The following is a 27,366-nucleotide window of genomic DNA, read 5'->3' on the forward strand; positions in this document are numbered from 1 at the left end:
GTTTATTTATTTGCTGTCTGTATAACAATCAGGTCTCAGGCATGTCATGGTTGTAGTTCACATGTACATTGAGATACAAGGTTGTACTAATTATTGCACTTCTCTCAGCAATGAAAGATAAATGCATAAATTGATATAAAAAGTGAAGATTGAAAATTATCACTTTTTTTTTTTACAAAAACAAACTTAATGCTATATGCACTAATACCTTTACAAGGAGACTTACAGTATTTCTTTGTTACTAAATGCTTCAGTTTATTCTTTAAGGTATTTAGATTAGCTATCTTAAGATCATGTGGATCTGTTGTAAAAAAACATTGTTCCTGTTGCGTGTGTACTGCAGTTTACAGCTTTTTTATTACTTCTGTGGAAGTTTCCCTTCCCTGTCTATTGTCATCATGTACACTCTTTGACATAAAATTCGACCGGCGGCTGGCCGCTTCAGAGGCTAAGTCCGCGCCGATCGCGACATGGGACAAAAAAAACTGGCCAACTTGCTGATTCTCTAAGTCCGGTTATCTGCACAATCTGGCAACACTGTAGACTGCGGCACTTCCTGGAGGAAAACTTGTCCCATGATAGAGAAACCCTAGGCTGATTACGCCTGTGGTCTAGCGGTAGCGTGCATTGTTTCTGTTCATAATGTCAGTGGATCGAGAGCAGCTGGCATAAAATATTTTTATAGCCTCTTCTGTCTGAATGCTGAAGATGTGAATGTAATGGTAGTGCAGATTCAATCTATTTCACTTTCTGACACACCGATATCAAAATTCTATCCAGTAACGATTTTGCGGCAGATTTCCTGCAGACTGTCCTCCTCTGGACGCCGTATGCGGCAAAGCTCCGGGATCCATTTGCTGGCTACTGGCAGCGGCCGTGGCGACAGCAGTGGCGCTGCATTCCCCCGTTCTTTATCGAAAGCGCCTGCTACCGCTCATCGCTTTTGATGATTTAAAACGCTTTATTATTAAATGTTGCTCCACAGAAAATTTCTACAATTTCCATTCATGCTCAAATGTAATGGAGATAGACGCCTTGATTAGTAGGCGGGTATTATATTACATTAATCGGCAAGAGCTGAGTATGGCCCGAAATTAATTTTATAGACTGGGACGAAATTAAACCACCTCACCACATTCCATGAATTTATAAATGCGTCCTACCTCGTTTCTTTTCCTTTCAAACTCAATTATTTGTGCAGCTTTTGGTCAATGTTTGGATGTTTTCGTCAAGCCAGAGTGAGCGTCTGTGGTGTAAAGTGTACTACAGTTCTTGTTTCATTCCTTATGGTAAGTCTATGCGATAAACTGTGTGAATACCTTGCAATGCATGCTCTGTAGCAGTGCAGGAACACTGCACATTTGGAGTTCCATGTATGGGTTCATGAAGTATTTATTGTTGATCGGAAGTGATAGTTAAGGTCATCAGATTTAAACCAGAAAAATTTGTCGTTTTGAAGGTTTCAGAGAACGGAAAGGAATTGCTAACGCCGGTGTCAGAAAACGTATACAGTTAAATGCTATTGCAAAAATTTAGAAGAAGGGAACTATATTAATCAACATGTGCACTTCATAAACAACCTTCTGACATGTTAGACCTATATGACGAACAAAGCTCAAATTTATATCGTTGACAGTCGGTTTGAATCTTTTCAGGACCTATTTTACAGTGAGGCACCTTGGCATTTGTAAAGCAGACATTCATGATATTAAGTTAATTTACTAAGTCAAAATCGGGCGAAGATTGATGTTTAAAGGCATTCTTCAGGTTTCGCATAAGGAATTTTTACTAGCAGTTTGCAACTCCATTAATTAAAATGGAAAATAAAAGGTTGTAGTCAGCGGCTTCTACTGCGATTCGAACTGCTATGTCATATAGTACGAGCACTGCAACGCACAAGGGAACCTCTGAGCTAACAACACACTGGCGGCAAGAGGCGGACTATAGTCACTGCGATGTTGCCTGAGCCTCAAAACGCAACCTTAAACACACAAACAGAGGAGGAAGAGATTACTGTTGTAACGTCCCGTCGACAACGATGTCATTAGAGACGGAGCACAAGCTCGTATTAGGGGGAAGGATGGGGAAGGAACTCGGCCATGCCCTTCCTAAAGAACCATCCTGGCATTCGCCTGAAGCGATTTAGGGAAATCACTGAAAACCTAAATCAGGATGGCCGGGCGCGGGATTGCGCCGTCGTCCTCCTGAATGCACACACAAACAGGTGTTACTTATGTGAAGAACGCCGTTCTTGGAGTCCAGAAATTAAATATACTTTCTAATTGTGTCATCTTACAGTGGATTATATCGTACGAGTCTTCGATGTGGAAAACAAATGTCAAGTGAATTTAGTGAGGTAATGCCGGCGTACACCCGGAAGTAAATGCACTATCAGAGTATTGACAAATACTTGCTACGATGCTGCCATTTCTTGGCTCTCTGACGAGGCAGCTCTTCAGCGAAATGCTTGCCGTGATTCTCCGATACGGTTCTTCAGAGTGGAGACGCGCGCACACGTTTAGTTTTTATGCAGCGTTCTCCCCTGATGGTTTCTGATGTCGTCTTGTGGGCTATGTATACATTTGAGACATTAAATTATCATTAATCTAGAATGATACAAGTTTCAGCTTCCAGCGTGGAAGAAGGCTGTTGACGCCGACATTATATCATTTCAACGTAGGGAAAGCAAAACGGATCATTCAATGTTTCTCATTCAACATAAAGCATGTGAGATAATTTTCCGTAAAGTTCATAATCATCTAAAAATACGAACGAAGTAAAAATACACTGGAAGCTTATTCGAATTAAATATAATGTAAGATACCAAACGCTTTGCACCTCGATGTTGAATTTGTCCACGTGCAATCTTTTGCAGCATACACATAGAATGTCATGATTACCACGAGAATGAAGAAATATGTTGGTAAGGATGGAAGCAAGAAGAGACGCAATCAACAAATATTCGATTCCTCATGGCATTCATTTCATTTGAGACGTAAGAAGAGGTAAAGCGGGAATTTACTTTCGTTAACACGAAAGATATGCCGCAGATATTGATAACGAGGAAGTCTGCGTCTTCATACGCTTCCTCCTTGAAATCTGTATGCTCTATTATATACTAAGTAGCCCGATCACTGTTTCAGTAATGTTACCCTCTTGTTTGACCCCGTAATGGTGAACAGATTCCAAATGCATGTCTCTGCATGAAAGTAGTTGTTCGAACCCTTCCTGGGTTGTTTTTTGTGTTTTATTGCTTGGAATTCCTGAAGCAGACCACTGTGCCTTCCCCCCTCGTGGGTTAGGTCTCAAAACTAAACCGCTTTTTATCCAATGGCATAATTTATTCAGACAGCATCAGCACAAGACTATCAAACAAAGCCTTCCATCTACAGTTGCAACACTCTAACCAGCACTGACCGAAGTGTAATCCACGGTCATGGTCCGAAATTAGCAGCTGTCTGCTACTGTGGCAAAGTACGTACTACACTTTCGATTCTGCAGCACCATTTTATCTGGTAACACTGTGTAGTTGCAGAGTTGTGCCAGCATGTCTATCCTCACATTGTCAACTTTATGTATCTCACTTCTCCTGTAGCGTAGATCATGAGGAGCCGAAGTAAATGGGTGTATTCTGCATGACGTAACATTCAGTATTCCCTTCTTTCATAGCCAATCTTCATGTGCATCGATACCAAATAGGAATGTGAAAACTCTTGCGAGTGAGAGAATGACAATTACAATCGTAACAAGAACAAGCAAATAATGAATGATGTTTATTCCAACGCAGAACGAGAATGGCTTTAAATATAAAAATCTATATCTATATCCATATCTATTGATCTTTGAGTTGGCACAATGCAAATATATTCTTAGCATTTAGTTACTGAATTTGGTTCTGGATGTTTGCAGAGAAAAGGAAAATTCGGTACTCCTCGCTAGTGTAATAGAATGTGAACCAGCAACTACCCTTTCCTTAGAACACGACTCAGGCAGGTCCTCAAGTAGGTACCAAGGCACTGCTGCATTCTGTTTCCTGACATTGCTCTGGTGACGGTTAATGCAGATAGTTCCGATTATGAAATACAAAACTTATTGCAGGTTAGTTCCTAGGATAGTAACATTAAATTTGTGTTGTAGATGGCACATGAACATGACGACTATCCATATTACTCATCAATATAAAAAGACAATATTATGGGAATTTAGCAGGATTACTCAACATGAATTCTGAAATTGGGTGACTGACCGCACAGGTGCTAAACGTCATCAAGAGTATACGATGTCCTAATCGCATTAAGAATATGAAGATAGTCTTCGACAGCTCGCAACTTTCACATTGCTATCTCCACCCTACTACAGACAGCCCTCGGTGGAGTTGCACTACGTTGCTGATGTAATGGAAGGCCTTCAAACCGACAACAGACCACATATTGAAAAATACAAGTGAATTCTCTTGCAGTGTAAGCTTATTGTAACTAATCTAAAAATTATTGGAGAGGAACATTGTCCTTTTCAAAAAAAGTAAAATGTTAGACACTGTTGACGTCAAACGGACATTATCTATGTCCTGTCTTGTGTCCCACTCATCTATAATATCAAGTGTACTATCAAAATGATTATATATAATTAATATGAATATAATAGAGGGAAACATTCCACGTGGGAAAAATATATCTAAAAACAAAGATGATGTGATTCACCAAACGAAAGTGCTGGCAGGTCGATAGACACACAGACAAACACAAACACACACACAAAATTCAAGCTTTCGCAACCAACGGTTGCTTCGTCAGGAAAGAGGGAAGGAGAGGGAAAGACGAAAGGATGTGCCTTTTAAGGGAGAGGGTAAGGAGTCATTCCAATCCCGGGAGCGGAAAGACTTACCTTAGGGGGGGAAAAAAGACAGGTATACACTCGCGCGCGCGCGCGCACACACACACATATCCATCCGCACATACACAGACAAGAGTTTTCTCTTTGCCTTTACAAATGTCTACTTGTGTCTGTGTATGTGCGGATGGATATGTGTGTGTGTGTGTGTGTGTGTGTGTGTGTGTGTGTGTGTGTGTGTGTGTGTGTGTACACCTGTCCTTTCTTCCCCCTAAGGTAAGTCTTTCCGCTCCCGGGATTGGAATGACGCCTTACCCTCTCCTTTAAAACCCACATCCTTTCGTCTTTCCCTCTCCTTCCCTCTTTCCTGACGAAGCAACCGTTGGTTGCGAAAGCTTAAATTTTGTGTGTATGTTTGTGTTTCTTTGTGTGTCTATCGACCTGCCTGCACTTTCGTTTGGTAAGTCTCATCATCTTTGTTTTTAGATATATTTTCCCACGTGGAATGTTTCCCTCTATTATATTCATATCATTAATTTGAACCCAACAATTACGTTTGTTATTGTCACTGTTGCATTTCGAAATCTTTCCTGTCATCTTATTTTCTCTTTCTGTTTTTGCAAGTAGTTTCACTTTGTATTCACTTTCTCCTCATTACCAAATCTACCATACAATTTTATCCTGCCTATGTATACTCAATAATACGTAACCCACTTCCAAACCGTAACTAAAATTTTTTTTCCGCTTTCAACACTACCACTGCTATAAAGTCCACCGTTTCCAGTTCACAAACAGTTCCTTTCAGCTATTAAACAGCCATTTAGGCTATTTCTAATAACTTTCGCCTTTTTTTTCCATTTCTGTTTTTCCCACATCACTGATCGTTTTTAGCCGCTTCCCACAGGTTTTAACGTCATTATTTCTTCATCAGACAATTGTTATCCTCATTTTCACAATCTGCCACCACAAAACCACTCCTTTTAATACATTTGCACGCAGCTTTTTCGAAATTTTCCCGAATTGCTCCACCCTTTAACGTGTTTTGGCGGCAACACAACCACCTAACCTTTGTGCACATCGTTGTCTACCAACCCAAGTTCACCACAGGATCAACAAGCCCAGCTATAACCAACACTTTTTCGCCTTTTTTCACACCAGATCTCCAGTTGCTTTCCAGTTCACCTTTATTTCTCCCCATATATTTATATTTATATTTTTATTTTCATTTCAGCCTCATGTTACGCTTTCCACCTTCTAATACCATGTCACCCTCACACCATCCCCACAACGACCCCATTAAGTTTTATTTACATTCCCTCCGCAAACATGCCTTCGCCCTAGCCAGATTACACTCCCATATTTTATTTTCTCAAGCTTGTCTGACATTTGGCATTACCCCCAAAGGCCTCACACTTAAAGTTCCCCTCTCTGGCTGTAACCCTTCTTTCCATCAGTCCCTATACCGGTTCCAAACTGAACAATCCATTGCCCTCACCCACCTAACCCTTCACCTACACATCAACTCAGCCAATGAACACACCCATCAACTCCTATCCTTAATAAAAGTCCTCAGTCTCTCCTCTCCCACATCCACACGGCTGTTCAGAGCATCCTCCTACAGGCCAACTGCAAATTAGAACAGCATGCCACCCTCCACCTCAAAAAACTATCCAATCTCCTGGTTTCTCACCTCCGGAAAGGCAACTCACTCACCCTTCACAACCTTTCCAGCAAACCTCAAACTCCTCTCATTGCACACAGACCCAGTCTCTCCCATTTACTCAATCTCCCACTTCCAGCTCCACTCCCCCCAAAACCTCAAAATTCCAATCAACACAATCTGGAACCACAACACCCTAATTCAGTAGTTAACCTTTCCTCCAAACCTCTCTCCCAATCCGAAACCTCTGTCCTATCCAAAGGCCTCACCTTCAGCCACACTCCCAGATTCAACAAAACAGCCCTTGTCAAAGATTTACTGTCCTACACCCGTACTCTATGCTGGGAATATCACTTTGCCACGAAGAAAAATGATCCTAATCCTACTCCTAATGATCCAACTCCCCAAGACACTATCCAAATTGAACCCTGCGTGGAATAGTTCCGTCCTCCGTCACAGTGGGACCCACCTCCTCTTCCTCAAAATCACCCTCTCCAAACTTTCCAGGAATTTCTAACTTCCAGCCTTACCTCTCAATCCTTCTTAAAAAAAAAAGAAAACTCTTTGCCTTTACAAATGTGTGCTTGTGTCTGTGTATGTGCGGATGGATATGTGTGTGTGTGCACGCGCGAGTGTATACCTGTCCTTTTTTCCCCCTAAGGTCTTTCCGCTCCCGGGATTGGAATGACTCCTTACCCTCTCCCTTAAAACCCACAGCCTTTCGTCTTTCCCTCTCCTTCCCTCTTTCCTGATGAAGCAACCATTGGTTGCGAAAGCTAGAATTTTGTGTGTATGTTTGTGTTTGTTTGTGTGTCTATCGACCTGCCAGCACTTTCGTTCGGTAAGTCACATCATCTTTGTTTTTAGATATATTTTTCCCACGTGGAATATTTCCCTCTATTATATTCATTTTAATTATATATAATCATTTTGATAGTACACTTGATATTATAGATGAGTAGGACACAAGACAGGACATAGATAATGTCCGTTTGACGTCAACAGTGTGTAACATTTTACTTTTTTTGAATAGGACAATGTTCCTCTCCAATAATTTTTAGATTAGTTACAATAAGCTTATGCTGCCAGAGAATTCGCTTGTATTTTTCAATATGTGGTCTGTTGTCGGTTTGTAGGCCTTCCATTACATCGGCAACGTAGTGCAACTCCACCGAGGGCTGTCTATAGTAGGGTGGAGATAGCAATGTGAAAGTTGCGAGCTGTCGAAAACGATCTTCATATTCTTAATGCGATTAGGACATCGTATACTCTTGACGACGTTTAGCACCTGTGCGGTCAGTCACCCAATTTCAGAATTCATGTTGAGTAATCCTGCTAAATTCCCATAATATTGTCTTTTTATATTGATGAGTAATATGGATAGTCGTCATGTTCATGTGCCATCTACAACACAAATTTAATGTTACTATCCTAGGAACTAACCTGCAATAAGTTTTGTATTTCATAATCGGAACTATCTGCATTAACCGTCACCAGAGCAATGTCAGGAAACAGAATGCAGCAGTGCCTTGGTACCTACTTGAGGACCTGCCTGAGTCGTGTTCTAAGGAAAGGGTAGTAGCTGGTTCACACTATATTACGCTAGCGAGAAGTACCGACTTTTCCTTTTCTCTGCAAACATCCAGAACTAAATTCAATAACTAAATGCTAAGAATATATTTGCATTGTGCCAACTCAAAGATCAATAGATATGGATATAGATATAGATTTTTATATTTAAAGCCATTCTCGTTCTGCGTTGGAATAAAAATCATTCATTATTTGCTTGTCCTTGTTACGATTGTTATTGTCATTCTCTCACTCGCAAGAGTTTTCACATTCCTATTTGGTATCGATGCACATGAAGATTGGCTATGAAAGAAGGGAATACTGAATGTTACGTCATGCAGAATACACCCATTTACTTCGGCTCCTCATGATCTACGCTACAGGAGAAGTGAGATACATAAAGTTGACAATGTGAGGATAGACATGCTGGCACAACTCTGCAACTACACAGTGTTACCAGATAAAATGGTGCTGCAGAATCGAAAGTGTAGTACGTACTTTGCCACAGTAGCAGACAGCTGCTAATTTCGGACCATGACCGTGGATTACACTTCGGTCAGTGCTGGTTAGAGTGTTGCAACTGTAGATGGAAGGCTTTGTTTGATAGTCTTGTGCTGATGCTGTCTGAATAAATTATGCCATTGGATAAAAAGCGGTTTAGTTTTGAGACCTAACCCACGAGGGGGGAAGGCACAGTGGTCTGCTTCAGGAATTCCAAGCAATAAAACACAAAAAACAACCCAGGAAGGGTTCGAACAGCTACTTTCATGCAGAGACATGCATTTGGAATCTGTTCACCATTACGGGGTCAAACAAGAGGGTAACATTACTGAAACAGTGATCGGGCTACTTAGTATATAATAGAGCATACAGATTTCAAGGAGGAAGCGTATGAAGACGCAGACTTCCTCGTTATCAATATCTGCGGCATATCTTTCATGTTAACGAAAGTAAATTCCCGCTTTACCTCTTCTTACGTTTCAAATGAAATGAATGCCATGAGGAATCGAATATTTGTTGATTGCGTCTCTTCTTGCTTCCATCCTTACCAACATATTTCTTCATTCTCGTGGTAATCATGACATTCTATGTGTATGCTGCAAAAGATTGCACGTGGACAAATTCGACATCTAGGTGCAAAGTGTTTGGTATCTTACATTATATTCAATTCGAATAAGCTTCCAGTGCATTTTTACTTTGTTTGTATTTTTAGACGATTATGAACATTACGGAAAATTATCTCACATGCTTTATGTTGAATGAGAAACATTGAATGATCCGTTTTGCTTTCCCTACGTTGAAATGATATAATGTCGGCGTCAACAGCCTTCTTCCACACTGGAAGCTGAAACTTGTATCATTCTAGATTAATGATAATTTAATGTCTCAAATGTATACATAGCCCACAAGGGCACATCAGAAACCATCAGGGGGGAACGTCGCATAAAAACTAAACGTGCGCGCGCGTCTCCACTCTGAAGAACCGTATCGGAGAATCACGGCAAGCATTTCGCTGAAGAGCTGCCTTGTCAGAGAGCCAAGAAATGGCAGCATCGTAGCAAGTATTTGTCAATACTCTGATAGTGCATTTACTTCCGGGTGTAGGCCGGCATTACCTCACTAAATTCACTTGACATTTGTTTTCCACATCGAAGACTCGTACGATATAATCCACTGTAAGATGACACAATTAGAAAGTATATTTAATTTCTGGACTCCAAGAACGGCGTTCTTCACATAAGTAACACCTGTTTGTGTGTGCATTCAGGAGGACGACGGCGCAATCCCGCGCCCGGCCATCCTGATTTAGGTTTTCAGTGATTTCCCTAAATCGCTTCAGGCGAATGCCAGGATGGTTCTTTAGAAAGGGCATGGCAGAGTTCCTTCCCCATCCTTCCCCCTAATACGAGCTTGTGCTCCGTCTCTAATGACATCGTTGTCGACGGGACGTTACAACAGTAATCTCTTCCTCCTCTGTTTGTGTGTTTAAGGTTGCGTTTTGAGGCTCAGGCAACATCGCAGTGACTATAGTCCGCCTCTTGCCGCCAGTGTGTTGTTAGCTCAGAGGTTCCCTTGTGCGTTGCAGTGCTCGTACTACATGACATAGCAGTTCGAATCGCAGTAGATGCCGCTGACTACAACCTTTTATTTTCTATTTTAATTAATGGAGTTGCAAACTGCTAGTAAAAATTCCTTATGCGAAACCTGAAGAATGCCTTTAAACATCAATCTTCGCCCGATTTTGACTTAGTAAATTAACTTAATATCATGAATGTCTGCTTTACAAATGCCAAGGTGCCTCACTGTAAAATAGGTCCTGAAAAGATTCAGACCGACTGTCAACGATATAAATTTGAGCTTTGTTCGTCATATAGGTCTAACATGTCAGAAGGTTGTTTATGAAGTGCACATGTTGATTAATATAGTTCCATTCTTCTAAATTTTTGCAATAGCATTTAACTGTATACGTTTTCTGACACCGGCGTTAGCAATTCCTTTCCGTTCTCTGAAACCTTCAAAACGACAAATTTTTCTGGTTTAAATCTGATGACCTTAACTATCACTTCCGATCAACAATAAATACTTCATGAACCCATACATGGAACTCCAAATGTGCAGTGTTCCTGCACTGCTACAGAGCATGCATTGCAAGGTATTCACACAGTTTATCGCATAGACTTACCATAAGGAATGAAACAAGAACTGTAGTACACTTTACACTACAGACGCTCACTCTGGCTTGACGAAAACATCCAAACATTGACCAAAAGTTGCACAAATAATTGAGTTTGAAAGGAAAAGAAACGAGGTATGAAGCATTTATAAATTCATCGAATGTGGTGAGGTGGTTTAATTTCGTCCCAGTCTATAAAATTAATTTCGGGCCATACTTAGCTCTTGCCGATTAATGTAATATAATACCCGCCTACTAATCAAGGCGTCTATCTCCATTACATTTGAGCGTGAATGGAAATTGTAGAAATTTTCTGTGGAGCAACATTTAATAATAAAGCGTTTTAAATCATCAAAAACGATGAGCGGTAGCAGGCGCTTTCGATAAAGAGCGGGGGAGTGCAGCGCCGCTGCTGTCGCCACGGCCGCTGTCAGTAGCCAGCAAATGGATCCCGGAGCTTTGCCGCATATGGCGTCCAGAGGAGGACAGTCTGTTGGAAATCTGCCGCAAAATCGTTACTGGATAGACTTTTGATATCGGTGTGTCAGAAAGTGAAATAGATTGAATCTGCACTACCATTACATTCACATCTTCAGCATTCAGACAGAAGAGGCTATAAAAATATTTTATGCCAGCTGCTCTCGATCCACTGACATTATGAACAGAAACAATGCACGCTACCGCTAGACCACAGGCGTAATCAGCCTAGGGTTTCTCTATCATGGGACAAGTTTTCCTCCAGGAAGTGCCGCAGTCTACAGTGTTGCCAGATTGTGCAGATAACCGGACTTAGAGAATTAGCAAGTTGGCCAGTTTTTTTGTCCCATGTCGCGATCGGCGCGGACTTAGCCTCTGAAGCGGCCGGCCGCCGGTCGAGTTTTATGTCAAAGAGTGTGCATAAATATTAATTGCAATATGTTCTGTACTTGGTTTCACAAATATCATTGTCTGCAGGACGTACATAGAGTGGATAGTAAGTATTTTACATTTTTTGAAAATTTCTCCACCTGGCTCTCCCTTGTTTATCTTGTAATACATAATGTATGCCATTATTGTACTTATGTCCTAGCCAGTGAGATATGTGTGCTTTGCTAGAGCATTATATATTCTGTGCGTGAATGTTATATGGTGTAAGAAGTTAAAAGTAGTTTTGCAAGTATAAGGTCCGTCAACAGCACCAGTACAAGTGCGGAAACTGGAAATTCTGACAAAAAGTAGTCTCAAAGTGGGATTGCATCTGCCAAAACTATTGGTGGCAAATATGGAAAACATGATGAGTGTGTGGAAGCTGTGGAATCAAAAATTAGTGTTCTATACCACAGTGACACAAATGAATACCAAAGCAGGAAATTTGCAATTAGCCATATGTATGTCCATGATTTGTAGTGATGCCTTGTTTATACAGAGTGTCCCACATAAAACCAGTACACCTTATGCCTGACATTCAAGTAACAATGAAATAACTAAAAAAGAACAGACAATAGTAATGTTAAAAAACTTGTAGTTACCTGTTTATCAGAGACACTGGAAGTGGTGGCCATGGACATCCAGGCATGCTGATTTCATGTGCTGGTGTTACCAACTACACACTGTAATTCTGCAGGTGTGGAGTTCTGAATTTCTGTAGTAATGTTCTGTTCAAGACTGTCTATTGTATGTATGCTGTTGTCAGCATGCACTTTACTTTTTAGTGTGTTCCATAAATAAAAGTCACACTATGTTAAGTCCGGGGGCCTTAGGGACCAGGGGCCTGTGCTGATAAGTCTGTCTTCATGGATCATGGTGACATGGGCCGTACTTTTACTGGATGTGTGAACAGTTGCTCCATCTTGTTGGAATACTGCACACAGCTTCTCTGCATCTGTTGGTTATGCATAGAAAGAATCAGAGATCTCTAGATATTTGGCACTGTTTAAGGTACAACTGAAAAATATCAGGCCAATAATGTACCTGTTGGACAACACATACTGAACACCTATCTTCTCTAAATGGAGAGGCTGTTCATGCAGAATATTTGGGTTGTCCTGTGACCAGATCTGCAATTCTGAGAGTTTAATAGCCTGCTGACAAATGAAACTAGGCCACATCTGACATGAAGTAAAGGAAAGGGCCCAAGTAACAGTTAGCAATTGATGGTAATAACAGGTTAAAATAATGAAATCTCTTTTTTTCCTGATCCTTAGATTTCAACTCTTGCGCCAGAGTCACACGATGGACTTTTAATTTCTTTAAGAGATACACCAACATTCTGTGATAAACTCCTTTTTGACTTAGTGGGGACTTCACAAATGTCCATGTGAATTCAGTCTATAGTTTCAGGTATCCTCACTGTGGGTCGCCTATTCCACTGCACACTTCAGAACAGATCCTACAGCCCTCCATTTCTTGTATAGATATAGTGCTAGTTGTGGGGAATTTTCTACTGGGATACTACGCTTCAAATATTTCTTTACATTACTTGATGGAACCTATCTTCATGTAACAGTCCACAATATCAGTTTACTATTCTAATGCGAACTACCCAGTTTCTGTAACAACTCAGCAATAAGAGCTTCTCACAACAGCACAGCTGTACTCTGATAAAATACAGTCTAGCCAACTTTCGAGACAAGTCTTACTACTTCACAAGCAATTTGACTATAGGTGATTAACTGGTGCGTGATGTGTACCGCTTTTATGTGGAACACCCTGTACATAATGTGCTAGACTTTGGTGATGGTGAGGAATGAAACCTCCAAATGGTACTGAAAAAGATTGATAATCACTTTATGCCAAAAGTAAATGTAACACTTGAAAGGTACTTATTCAGCTCCTTACAACAAAAACATGGCAAGACAAAACTGAATAAAATGGATTTCTGTGGCCGGGAGCTATTAAGGAAATTAAATACATTCATGTAATTAGGCTAAAATATGTTATTAGTTTCAGTTTTGTGATTTTTATTTCCATGTTTTTGGCAGTCGAGCATTAATCGCCATGCAGAACAGTGATGCTGTATTTGTTGGTTTGCTAAAGAAATTTGGCTTTCATTAATCTTTCTCGCTGAGGCAGCAATTTATTTGAAATGAAGTGTTTCATTCCACACTATTGGCTAGTTTCAACTGTTAGCTGAATTTCAAGTGCATGTTTTCACCTTCTGGCACATATGGCATCATGTCATAATAAAAAACCAAATTTCATTGTGAATCTGGATGCACAAATGTGCATTTTAAGCCAAATTATACATTTTAGTATGGTTTATGAAATTCTGATGCTCTTGGAGTACCCTCTGATACTGTGTTGTTTCTTTTATGATGTAATGTAAGATCTCTTAATACTTTATACATGTGAACATATGGGCTTCTTACATAATTGTAGCTGCACATACACAGTAGTGTCTCTTTGCTGGCACACTCTAGGTGTTGGTAAACGGACTTATTTCTGACAGGTTCAGGACAGTATTGCAAATGCCGGTTTGAAAATCATTAATTACAAAGTAAATTTCCTTTTACACAAGATGAATTATATTACGTGCAAGAATGTCGATGACTTTCTTAAACCACAGAGTGTTTGACTCTCATTTAAATCTTAAGACTCTGAGGATCAGCCACTTAGAAAAATTTCGAGCTCAGAAGACCAGACATTTATGTCATTATTTAAAATTTTATTGAGACATTTGTGTGATGTATCTTAAAGTGTAACAAACACGAAGAAAGGCCAATATTATAAATGAAAGCTTAGCTTTTCTTGTAGCTTGTTAATCTTCAGGCCATTTATTTATTCAAATGGCATTTTTTCAGAGCACATTAATTCAGTACATAAATTCTTGCATTCTTCCTTCTTCCCTCATTAATTTCAAGCATTCTGATTTCCGTCTTTGGAGATCCTCAGTGTTATGACAGTGTTTTCTTTTTCTCTCATGTTCTTCCCTGAAGATCAGCTGAATATTTTTCCTGTTTAAGTTTCTGTTGTGTATGCCCATTATCTCACTGTTTGCTTCTTTGATGTCATTTAACGTCTGTGTAAACCACACTGGTCATCCTCCAAGATTCATTATTTTATTAATGATTTTTTTAGTGTACCTGTCATTCTCCATTCTTGCCAAATTTCCAAAGAACGACATTCTTGTTTTGCACATAGTATGTATTCTGTTCTCTCCATGTTTGTAGATTTCTGTGTTGGATCATGGCCTGTTGTATTCTGTTCCCACTGTTGAAAAGTGTGTTATCAGTAAAATATCACACTGAAAGTTGCAATCCAAGAGAATAGAATTAAAAAAAATATAAATGTTACTGAAAGTACATAAATTTATTCCTCTGTAAATATCTTGTCATTCACATAAATGTGTTTAGTTTACGTTTATGGGAGTTTGATAATACGTCTTCTGTTGAATACCATTGGAAAACCTAGAGGGTCCTACTAACATCAAGTATCACTCAACCGTAACTGTTGAACTGTTCCCTTTGCACATGAGCTGTGGTAAGACAAATAATCCGTAATTAGGAGGAGCCAGATGTGAATTTTGGGGAGGATACAAAAGGATTTCATACACATCTCCGCAATTTGATCTTCAAGCTTTCTCAGGATAATCGATGGATTTTTGAGTTTTCATCCAAATTAGTGTCGTTTCACATTATATTTCAGCAGCTTTGTTAGCTGCCTTCTTCAGATGTTAGAGTGCAGATCTCATTTGCATGCTGTTTTTATTTTGCTGAGAGTCTAGACCCTCTGTTCGACCAGTGTCAGAATTTCCTGTTATCACCATAAACAAACAGCTGGTCCCACAGTGCAAATTTCACACTTTTTGTGTCTTCTCCTGCATGGATCTACCCTTGTACCAAAACCTTATGTCCACTTCGCTGTCATACTCCATCTTCCAAGCGGGACAGTCACCAGTAAGATTTATCCAAACAGATATGCATCAGGTCAAACTGAAGAAGACTGAATCAACAGGTTAAAGATAGAGAGCATACAGCATATGGTGTGTTACTTTGTTCTAGAGGAACCACAATTATCATATGGATAGCTGTAATCTGTGGCAAATGATGTGGCTCAGGGAGTGGGGACTTAATTTAACCATACATTAACTATAATGATATGATGTGATTGTACATGCCTAAAGGCTTTCGAAAAGTCTGTTATAATTGCCAGAGTGGCATACGGATTTACCATAGAAAGTGGTTACTGTAGCATTATACTGACTGGCTTTATGGGAAAGAAACTAGTTGGATGACCAACTACAGTTTCACATGGAGCCAGTAAAACACAGGCTCTCATAAATGACTTTGCACATTCCATAACTAGGTCCAACTGGGGAAAGTAAAGAAAATGGTTTTCTTATACAAGCAACCTAGATAAAGCATAAGGTACCACTAGTTTACGAAAAAATCATATGTCACCTGCATGAATTTGATTTTTGAAAGTGGGATATTTCTGCAGGATCCTTCTTCACTGAGCAGCATTGCTGCTCCAGTCTTGAAAGGCTACCTCAGATAGGTTTGCTGTTGTTATTTCTGATAACTATTTTAATATTTATGTAGGGAACACTTGAGTTGTAATTATACGTTGTTCCTTTCACCATTCGTTGATAAGCACTATAGCTATTGTTGCAGCTAAGAATTTAGAGGCAACAGGAATAGGTGGGCTATAGAATTTAGATATTCTACAAAGAAATCCATATGTGTACATCTTAATCCCTTTTCTTTGAAGGCAGAATAGCAGTTTAAAGGAACAAAAAGCTACATGATATTTCTTGGCTAAATATTTGATAAATTGTTCTAGTTCCTAAATGAGGGAAAAAGTGCATCTAGATTTTCGAAATATTCGGAAAAAGTGCATCTAGATTTTCGAAATATTCGGAAAATGTGCATCTAGATTTTCGAAATATTCTTGATAATTCAAAATGCCTCACTGGCAGGGACTTTTTGGCATATTGTAATCAGGGAGTAAAGTTTGCCTTAGTGGCCTACACGACTAGCCCCATGTCCAGCCTGTGTGGAGGGACTGGTGAGCTGTCACTTGCCACTCCAAGGCAACTTTTCATGGTGTGACATATACAGAGCTCTGCCTTTATTACAACTTACTATCACAATTGCCGGTGTTCATTAATTGGTGAATGACTGCAGTACATCCACTTGACCTATCACTATACCATCTGATGAGTGAACCACCATTCATTTATGTTCTATTTAGTCTTGTCAGAGAGGAGCGTGGGTAGCAGAAAATATTGGTTCCACCCTATGTGAGAGTGCTTTTGGGATGAGTTGGGACCAGAGGGAGTGTACTCTACCCTGAAAGTAGTCTATTGTAATGTGGAGGGAGGAATGATGTAACTTTAAGTGTTTTGCCAACAATGAAATCCCCTATGGGGCACGCCGCTCTTTGGCAGGCTCGTGCTTGGGTACTGTGGGGCCCCAGCCTTTGCAGCATCTTTTCCCTTCTGTGCTGCACATGTGACCTCTTGCTTTTATTTTTCCCCTCGCTTGGGGAACATGTCTGGGATGTTTTCGGAAATGTGTTCTGCATATTCAGTAGCTGATGTCAGAACAGACTCTTCACTGTTTTTCGCCCCCCCCCCTCTCTCTCTCTATCTCTCTCTCTCTCTCTCTCTCTCTCTTTCCCCTCTGTTTCAGCATTTAAGGTTCCTCTTTTTTCCTCTTCCCCCCCCAGTGCGCTCCTGAAGGCCAGCCTGTGTGTCTGACATCTAACAGGTGACTGGGTAACGCGTAATTCCCAGCCCCAGGTACCCCCTGGTACTTGCCAGGCCCAGGCCCAGGATAGGGTGATTGCCTGAGCTAATACCTTCCCAAATTGCCAATTCCTCTGTGAGGTGTTTGGAAGGTGTCACCTGAGGAATGAACAATCACCTAAAGCAGGTGTGCCTCCCTCTGAGGGGGGGCCCCCAGTTGGAAGGAAAGCACCATCGGAGATGCGGGCAATCATGGGGGATTCTCTTGCAATGAGCCAATCCTCTTCATCACAGTCTACGTCCACTAAACGGAAACAAAATGAGGCTAATGATTCAAAGACTCTCCCAGCTGCACTACTGTTCCTTGTGGTTTCACGTATTGAAACCAGTCAGTCCTTTCCAACAGTAAATCCACTTATTATTCAGAAAGTTGTTGATGCACTTGACAGCCCTGTGAAATCCTACTCTTGTTTATGCAATGGCACTTAGCTTTTGGAGAGGACTTCAGATTCTTAAGCATAACTGCTTGCAGGTTCACCCCTCCATGGTTATCCTGTTCATGTCAAGGCCCATCACATGCTGAATTCTTCACGTGGTGTTATTGACACTAGGCTACTCGATAGTGTGACTGAGGCAGAAATCCAAACGTACTTCTCCGATCAGGGCATCATTGCAGTCCATCAGGTGATGAAAAAGTTAGCCGCAGCCTTAGTGCCCACACGCACTCTTTTTCTCCCTTATGCTAGAGTGGTGTTTCTGTGAAAGATCAAAGCAAGTCATGAAGTTATCACAGTCTGACCGTACGTTATGATCTCGATGCGCTGCTACCAGTGTCACCGTTACAACCATACTCGAATGTCCTGTCGACACCCAGCCAAGTTTATAACCTGCAGTAGTGATGCTGATGGGGGTGATTGTCTACTTCCTTCTCCCCACTGCATCGATTGCAATGGTGACCAAGCAGCCTCTTCTCAAGGTTGTCCCATGTACCTCGATGAGTGAGCCATCCAGGAGATCCGGGCGCATTTCTTTCTGATCCTCTTTGACCTTCCCCCTGAGAATGACGTTCCATCTCATGTGGGAGTCACGCTGCTCATTCTATATGATGTTCACAGTCAAACCATCTCCTACCTAGCTTCAGGCTGTTGCAGACTGCATTTTCCTTCCTCACTTGACCATTACATCCCTCCTTTATTCGGTGTTACCAGGGCAGACTACCTTCAGCTTATTGGGCAACTCCTTAACCCCTTTCTGCTGTTTGGTGACTTAAATGCGTGCCATCCCCTTTGAGGTTCACCCAGTACCTGATGGAGAGGAGCCCTCTTGGCTGACTTTCTCAAACAACTTAACCTCATCTGCTTTAACAAAAGAGCACCCACATTCCTTTCAGAATTCATGCACACCTATTCCCATTTGGACCCCTCCTTCTGCACCGTCCAGCTTGTCCGTGGTCTCGAGTAGGCTCTTCTCTTTGACGAGTACTCTTAACTATCATCTTCCATGTGCTACCCATTGGCTGACTCCTACCCCACCTATGTGGCAGATTTTAAAGGCCAACTGGAGGATTTACTCCTCCCTAGCAACCTTCAACAAACAGTATTTCACCAGATGGACTACCTTATCAACATTATCCTTACCGCCACAGAAAGTTCCGTTCCTCGCACTTCACCATGGCCTGGTCCCTTGGTGGACTGGAGCATACCGCGACGCAATTTGCACGCAGAGACATGCTCCCTCTCTTTTTAACCATCATCCTATGCTGGCAAACTGCATTCATTATAAGAAGATGTGTGTGTAATGTCGTTCCATTCTTGGGGATAGCAAAAAAGCTAAATGGATTTTATTTACTAGTTGTTTTAACAGTTCTACTCTCTCTTCCATCGTATGGGCTAACCTCTCATGGCACTCTGGGGCCAAGGTCCATTCCCCAATTTCTGGCCTGACCAAAGCAGATGATGTCATATTGGGCCCTATTGCTATGGTCAACACCTTGGGCTGCTATTTTGTGAGATTTCAAGCTCCACCCACTATCAACCTGCCTTCCTCCATGGCAAGCAAGTGGAGGAGGCTCAGGTGATACCCATCTTTTCTCAGAATTGTGAGCGCTACAATGCTGTCTTTACTATGAAGGAGCTAGTCATGCTCTCACTTCATCCCAGTGCTCTGCCCCAGGGGCAGATGATGTTCACATTCTGATGTTGCAGGACCTTTCTCTTGCAGCAAGCACTTTGTCCTTCATACGTATAATCACATCTGGGCAGAGGGCACGTTTTCCAGGTGCTGGCGTGAAGCCACTGTCATACCCGTACCTAAGCCCAGTAAGAACAAACACCTTCCTTGTAGCTACCACCCAATTTCTCCCACCAGCAGTGTGAGCAAGGTGGTGAAACATATGATTCATACCCAGCTGGAATGGTGACTTGAGTCTCACAATTTACTAAACACTGCGCAAAGTGGATTTTGAGCACAGCATTCTGCAGTTGAACATCTTGTCGCTTTTTCAACCCATGTCATTAACGGTTTTCTGCAGAAATACCAGACTCTGGCTGTGTTTTTCGATTTGGAGAAAGCCTACGACATGTGCTGGAGGACTGGTATCATTCATAGTCTCTACACATGGGACTTTCGAGGCCGCATGCCTGTTTCCTTCAGAAATTTTTAAAAGACTGAGTTTTCAAGAAATATGTGGGTTCTGCCTTGTCGGACACCTTTATCCAGGAAAACAGTGTGCCTCAGGGTTCCATCCCGAGTGTCATCCTCTTTGCTATCGCCATTAACCCTATTATGGTCGTATCTCGTGCCGGTCATATCTGGCTCACTTTTTGTCAACAATTTTGCCATCTATTGCAGTTCTCCATGGACTTGCCTTCTTGAGCAGTGTCTTCGTCTTTACTCGTGGAGCATAGACAATGGCTTTCGCTTTTCCGTTGACAAAACCATTTATATGACTTTCTGGCAGGGCAGTTGATTTGTTCCACAGTCTTTACATCTTGGGCCAGTTGCTCTTCTGTTTGTTGAAACTACAAAATTCTTGGGGCTGATGCTCAATAGGAAACTTTCTTGTTCCTCCCACATGTCTTACCTGGCCGTCCACTGTGTCTGTTCCCGCAATGTCCTTCGTGTCCTCAATGGTACTTCCCGGGGAGTGGATCAGACCACACTCCTCCCTTTGTACCAGCCCTTGTCCATTTGGAACTCGACTGTGAGTGTTTAATTTATGCATCTGCATGTCATTCCATCTTATGCTGCCTGATAAAATCCACCATTGAGGTGTCCGTTTGGTCACTGATACCTTTTATGCTAGCCCGGTTGAGAGTCTGTATGCAGAAGCTGCCAATGCATGCCATTTGTCTGCCATGCCTGGCCACCCATCCTGTGCCGCCTCCTTAGATGACTCCTTTGATCGCCAGTATGGCGAACATCCCTCTTCTCTGTTACCTCATGGAGTTTGCTTTCAACTATTGCTCCGGTTGCTTAACTTTATGCTACCTGTCACTTTTCCAATGGGTGTGAACTGTTCATCACCTGGGCTTCGTGTAACAGCCTGTGTTGACCTTGGAATTCACTCACTTCCTTATGACATTACTCCAGACTTGCTCTGTTGCCGCAAGTTTCTCGACTGTCACAAGGAACTTCTCAATAGTGCCTTCGTGTACACTGATGGCTCTCGCACTAACTATGGTGTCGGGTGTGACTTCGCCATTGGCACCAACTCTTTTTGGTATCGGCTTCCGGAACACTGCTCAATATTTAAACCAGAGCTATTCGCTCTGTATCAGGACATGCAGTACATCTGGTGACACAGGCTTTTAAATTGTGTCATTTGCTTGGACTCTCTCAGTGCCCTTTAGAGCTTCTGTGTGCTATACACCGCCCATCCCTTAGTGCAGCAGGTCCAGGAAAGCTTCCACTTGTTCGCAGTTGATGGAGCCACTGTGATGTTCATGTGGGTTATTGGTCACGTTGGTCTGACAGGAAATGAGGCCACTGACACTGTTGCCAAGGCTACAGTCCTTGAACCTTGGCCCACTAGGTCTTCCATTCCTTCCGATGGTCTCTGTGTTGCTCTTTGTCACTTTGGCATCCCTACACGAGAGCAAGCTGCGGGGAATTAAACCTCTCCTGGCGGCTTAGCTGACCACCTCTCAGCCCTCTTGCTGTGAGGAGATATTTTTGGCTAGGTTGCATTTTGGGCATTGTCTTTTTAGCCATCGTCATTTAAGTGGTGATTCTCCACCACTTTGTGCTCATTGCCCTCTAACATTGATGCTTTGTCATTTCGTGATGGAATGTCTTCCTTTAACCACTTATGTTCTCATTTATGTTTGTTGCCAGAGTTATCTGCGGTTTTAATGAATGACACGCAGGCTGTTGATCGTGTTTTACTTTTTATTTGTCATACCAATATGGCGAAGGATATTTAATCTTTAGTTCAGATCCTCTGTGGTTATGGACCTTCCTCCAAATCCGTGTTTTTAGCTTCTTTCGCTCTGTTGATCGGGGTTAATGTGAGTCATTTTAACTCCTTTTTCATCTTAATGTTGTGCCGTTCTGACATAGGCGCTTGTCACCCTAGTTGTTTTTGCACCCTAAAACAAACCAAAACAAACAAACTAACAATGAAACTTACGAAATTGCAACTGAATTTCTTGTCTGGAGCAACTGTAGATTCATAGCTGGCATGTAGGTTTAACAAATGCATATATATTTCGTGTGAACTGAAATCTAAAAATACTCAACTACATTAGTACCAAATATCAAGAAACACCAGTGACAGTAATGTTAGTACTGTGCGCCATGTTATTTGTTCACAAATATTAGTGAAAGCCAAATCGTGCAAGCAAACTCTATGGTGGAAGACTTCAGACTCCTGTTGATACTAACCAAGAGCATGTACTATTAAACGTGAAGTGAACATGCAGACAGGAGAGTAGGGAAGAACTTTTTTAGCAGATATTAATATCCTGGAACTGGGTTGGAACAAGGAATCATCTCAGGAGCTTATGAAGTCTCAAGTTAACCCCTGTCAGGGCAGAATTTAAGATGATGATCATTCCAACACTGGTTTGCAAGAAATATTTTAATGGTTTTTTAACACCAGTGACGAGTATACAGTTACTTTCACCTGTAGGCATCATTGTGAATTGTTTTTTATTCATCTCATGACATACATTTGCAATCCATTTGGTTTGCGTACAGGAGACGTGTCAAATTTTATAAAACAATTACAATAATTTTTACATTAATAAATAATAGCACTATAATAAATAAGGACACTATAAGGATAACACAGTACCCAGATCAAATTTCCAGTTTGTTCTGCATGAATTAATCCAATGAGTAATAACACTTCAGTGTCACTAGCTTTTTTTTTAAGTGAACCTAAATTCATCTGCATCAGCTTGTTCCCTTTTAATTTATTACAAATTTTCATTCCCATGTATTAATGTCCCTGGGCATACAGTCTGAGGCGGTGGGTGGGGAGCATAAAATTTTCTTTGTTTCTGGTATCACGTGAATGGACAAAATAGTTTCCCTCAAATAATTCATGTCTGGTGTACAAAAATATAATTCTCTCATATACGTATAAGGATGGCAAAATTAATATTTTAAGTTTTCTAAATAATGGTCGACATGGTTCTAATAGGAGCACCATACAAATAAGGGTGGCAATTCTTCTGGAAAACCTGTAATACTCAGGAATTACATTTCACCTGGAAAGATTGGGGAAATCACCTAACAGTGGAATTTAATTTTATTGAGCTTTACAAAGTACAAATTTTAAAATACTTAATATTGCAAAGTGTGTTAATTATTTGAATATTAGTCCATATAAATTATCAGTGGTTGAAAACTGTGGTTAAACTACAGCCAAGAGGAAAGTAAAGTTACTATGAGATGCTCAATACCCCCACCCCATGGTCACTTTAATTTCTCAGCAGCTTCTTACGACTTCATCTCCCTCTCCTTTCTGTACCTGTAATTCTTTGAGATTTTTATTTCCCAAGTTTGAGGAGCCACCCTGTGTTATACAGAGCTATGGGAGATCTTAAATGAACTCATTGTTAGTGAACACTATTTACCTGCTGTGACTCCCTTCCTGCACTGCAAGGTCTGCTGATAAAGCTGCGTGCCATTGGTAAAATTGTGCAGACATTGCATGACAGTCCAGCAGAATTGAAAGAAACTGGTGCAATTCAGCTGCGTACCAGGACATTGGAATAGAAATGCAAAATGGTAAACAGTTTGTTGAGAAGACATTATGATTTATTGTAACCTAACTCTTCTGGTAGTTGGAATGTTACTGAGGCGGAGGATAGTACTTAAATAGTTTAATTAAAAGCTAGAACTGCTTGTTTGGAGCTCATTTCAGCCACTAAACAAGTATATAGTACTACCAGTGTGCACCATATTAGGCTCTGCCCTATGATACACCACTGTGTCCTTGATAACAAGACCACTCAAATACACCTATGGTGTACCTGTTATCAATCTGCCACTTACAATACAGTTATTAGTTTAAATACCTTTGACCTTGATATGGTTTAAAACAGTATCAATGTCTAATATGGAGTGATTCTGCATTTGTGTAAGCAGTTTAACTAGACTTATCTTGTTACTTATATGATTGGACCCTGATCTCACTGTTGGGGACCAAAATCCGAAACCACTATCACCATGTGATTTTTTCTCTCTCTCTCTCTCTCTCTCTCTCTCTCTCTCTCTCTCTCTGTGTGTGTGTGTGTGTGTGTGTGTGTGTGTGTGTGTGTTTTTTTAAATCATTACAAATGATCACCTCTATTAATGTATGCTATTCACATGTTATTAATGTGTTTGCTTATCTTACTAGGTTGAGAGAAACTATGCCTGGGACAATGCATATTCACTAACTATGCAATTGGAGAACTGTATAGATGAACAGTACCCTTCACTGAGCTCAAAGTTTTCTGTATCTGTTTCTAAGAGATCACAAACAATTGTATCAGTAAACACATTGGACAGCATCAAAATTAAGTTTTCAGTAAGTAGCACAAGAAATACTGAAATTTGTTGTTAAATAAAAATGTATATTACCATATAGGAACTTAATTGAATACTATAATAGGCTCTCTGTTTCATTTTTGAAAAATACTGCATTTTAAGACGTTTATAAAAAAACCTGGGATAGTCGAGGAAAAAAATGAGGCAGAAATTGTACTGACAAAATTTAATTTAATGGTCATGGTTGTAAGAGGTAAAAACTGTAGAGGAAGACAGACTAGAATACATCCAGCAAATAATTGAGGACATAGGGTTCAAGTGCTACTCTGAGATGAAGAGGGAAGCGCAGGAGAGGAATTCGTGGCAGGCCACATCAAACCCATCTTTCAGAAGACTGATAATGCAAAAGGGGGGTTGACATGTGCATCATGCACTCAGATGATCACAAAAAACTGTTTACAATTACTGTGCTGCACTGTCACTGTACTTCTCACTTTTATATATTTTACCGAGAAGTACTTTACCTTCTGTCATAAAAGAGAACATATGTTACCTCATTAAAGCGTGTTTTTGTAATGAGCAAGGCCTTCACTGTTTCAACTTTTGTTCTGTATTTTTTCCATCTGACCACAAAGATTTTAAAATTACACTTTCATTTTGGCATGATGAAACAGTGATTGCATAGATCTAAAATTGCCACATCCACTATAACATCCTCAGACTGCTTATCACAATGGAAGCAGAAATCTGCACTGTCTAAACCAGTCAAAAATTCAACACAACATGAATCAGCACTACCACCAGTGCAAACATTAACAGTAAATAAACAAAGATTGTAGGTCAAGTAGTACAAGTGGCGCTTCCTAGCACATATTCTTGCACTGAAATAGCCAAGTGGAATTGCAAAAAGTGGGATATCTGAGTGCCCCCCCCCCCCCCCCAAAAAAAAACACCTTCCAGGCCAGCGGAATGTTTTGGGTTTAATACTTGTTTCACATTGAAAAGAAACAAGAGATATACATAAATAACATTACTGCAGACATTGTTTTCATCATTGTTTAAATTTCCTGTGGAATAAATATTAGTATTAGGATAAACATGCAGAAACTTAAGTGCATATCTGTAGAATTACATGTTTTCACTGATATTTGATCATACTGAAAGCACACACGAGGTCTGTTCAAAAAATTCTGGAACATTCATTATTTTGCACCAGTGGTATGTTGGAGCGAAATGCAATCCACATCCCTTTACACATTTGTTTAATGTGTAAGTGCCAGAAGTTTCATTGTTGTATGTCCGTTACTTATTGTTCAGTGCTGTATTGAGTAGAATGCAGTGTTGCACAGTTTGTGAATTTCGAGATTGCAGAGTTAGAGGAGCGATACTTCTGCATTAAATTTTGCATGAAACTCGAGAAAACCTTTACAGAGACACAACCAAATGCTACAGGAAGTCTACAGTGATGAGTTCTTAAGCCGTACTCAGTGTTGTGAATGGTTCACACGATTTAAAAATGAATGGGCCGAAGTTAAAGAGGACCCTTTATCAGGATGCCTTTCAATGTCTACCGACAACTCTGTTAGGAATGTCAATTAAATTATTCATGCCAATCCAAGACTGACTGTCAGAGAGATTCCAGAAGAAAACATTTCAGTTGGACCATGTCATGAAATCCTGTGAGAAGAACATGGCCTGAAATGTGGCGAGACAATTCATGACTCTTGTGTCATGATAAAGTACCTGCACATTTGTCCCTGTTGGTGCTTGACTATTGCACAAAAAATGATGTCACTGTGCTGCCTCATCAGAGTTGAAAACCCCACTGAAAGAAAGAAGATTTGTAATGGCACGAGATAAAAGAAAATTTGCAGACAGAGATTCACGCAATCGAGTAAGGGGCGTATAAAGACTGCTTCTGGAGGTGGAATCAGCATTGAGAATGATGTATCAATTGTGGAGGAGTATATTTCAAAGGAGACCATGCGCAGTAAGTAAAAGGTAAGTGTAGAAAAATTTTGTGGACAAAGTGCCAGAACTTTTTGGACAAACCTCACACATAACTACACACTAAAGTTTACATGTGCTGGGTCTTTATTTCTTTTTTTCATAGTAAACATGAAAAGGAGCGGAAAGACTTACCTTAGGGGGAAAAAAGGACGGGTATACACTCGCGCACACACACACATTCACACATATACAGACACAAGCAGACATATTTAAATATGTCTGCTTGTGTCTGTATATGTGTGAATGTGTGTGTGTCCCCTCCCGGGATTGGAATGACTCCTTACCCTCTCCCTTAAAACCCACATCCTTTCGTCTTTCCCTCTCCTTCCCTCTTTCCTGATGAGGCAACAGTTTGTTGCGAAAGCTTGAATTTTGTGTGTATGTTTGTGTTTGTTTGTGTGTCTGTCGACCTGCCAGCACTTTCATTTGGTAAGTCACATCATCTTTGTTTTTAGATATATATTTCCTACGTGGAATGATTCCCTCTATTATAAACATGAAAAGAAAATTTCAGATAGTTGCATTATCATCACCCAACAATTTTTCTTATTGTTAGATATAATTATTCTAGAAATAAACTAAACGGTATTACTAAACGATGGTTCATGATTCACTGGTTCACGGTCCCACTTGCAAGTTGCCTCTCAATGGTTTTCAGGAGCAACAAAAACTCATTTACAATGTTTCACATATTTATTGACCAAATTTAAAAATTTAATGTGCTGTTGTAGGTGATATACTCCTTAAGAGGTATAATCGTAGTTAAATACACTGCAATAAGTATTTCTCCCCCCCATGAACCATGGACCTTGCCGTTGGTGGGGAGGCTTGCGTGCCTCAGCGATACAGATGGCCGTACCGTAGGTGCAACCACAACGGAGGGGTATCTGTTGAGAGGCCAGACAAACATGTGGTTCCTGAAGAGGGGCAGCAGCCTTTTCAGTAGTTGCTAAATGATGATGGCATCCTCTTGGA

General features: G+C 40.7%; 1 protein-coding gene across 1 annotated transcript in view; it reads left to right on the forward strand.

The window, feature by feature from the left end:
* Positions 1-27,366, forward strand: part of LOC124596425 (gamma-tubulin complex component 5) — a 155,578-nt gene that overhangs the window by 90,891 nt on the left and 37,321 nt on the right. Inside the window, exon 12 of the mRNA XM_047135556.1 lies at positions 24,251-24,421. Within this exon, the coding sequence (XP_046991512.1) occupies positions 24,251-24,421 (171 nt within the window). The remainder of the gene's footprint in view (positions 1-24,250; positions 24,422-27,366) is intronic.

Source organism: Schistocerca americana, chromosome 2 (genome assembly GCF_021461395.2).
Source record: "Schistocerca americana isolate TAMUIC-IGC-003095 chromosome 2, iqSchAmer2.1, whole genome shotgun sequence".
In the NCBI taxonomy this organism is placed as follows: domain Eukaryota; kingdom Metazoa; phylum Arthropoda; class Insecta; order Orthoptera; family Acrididae; genus Schistocerca; species Schistocerca americana.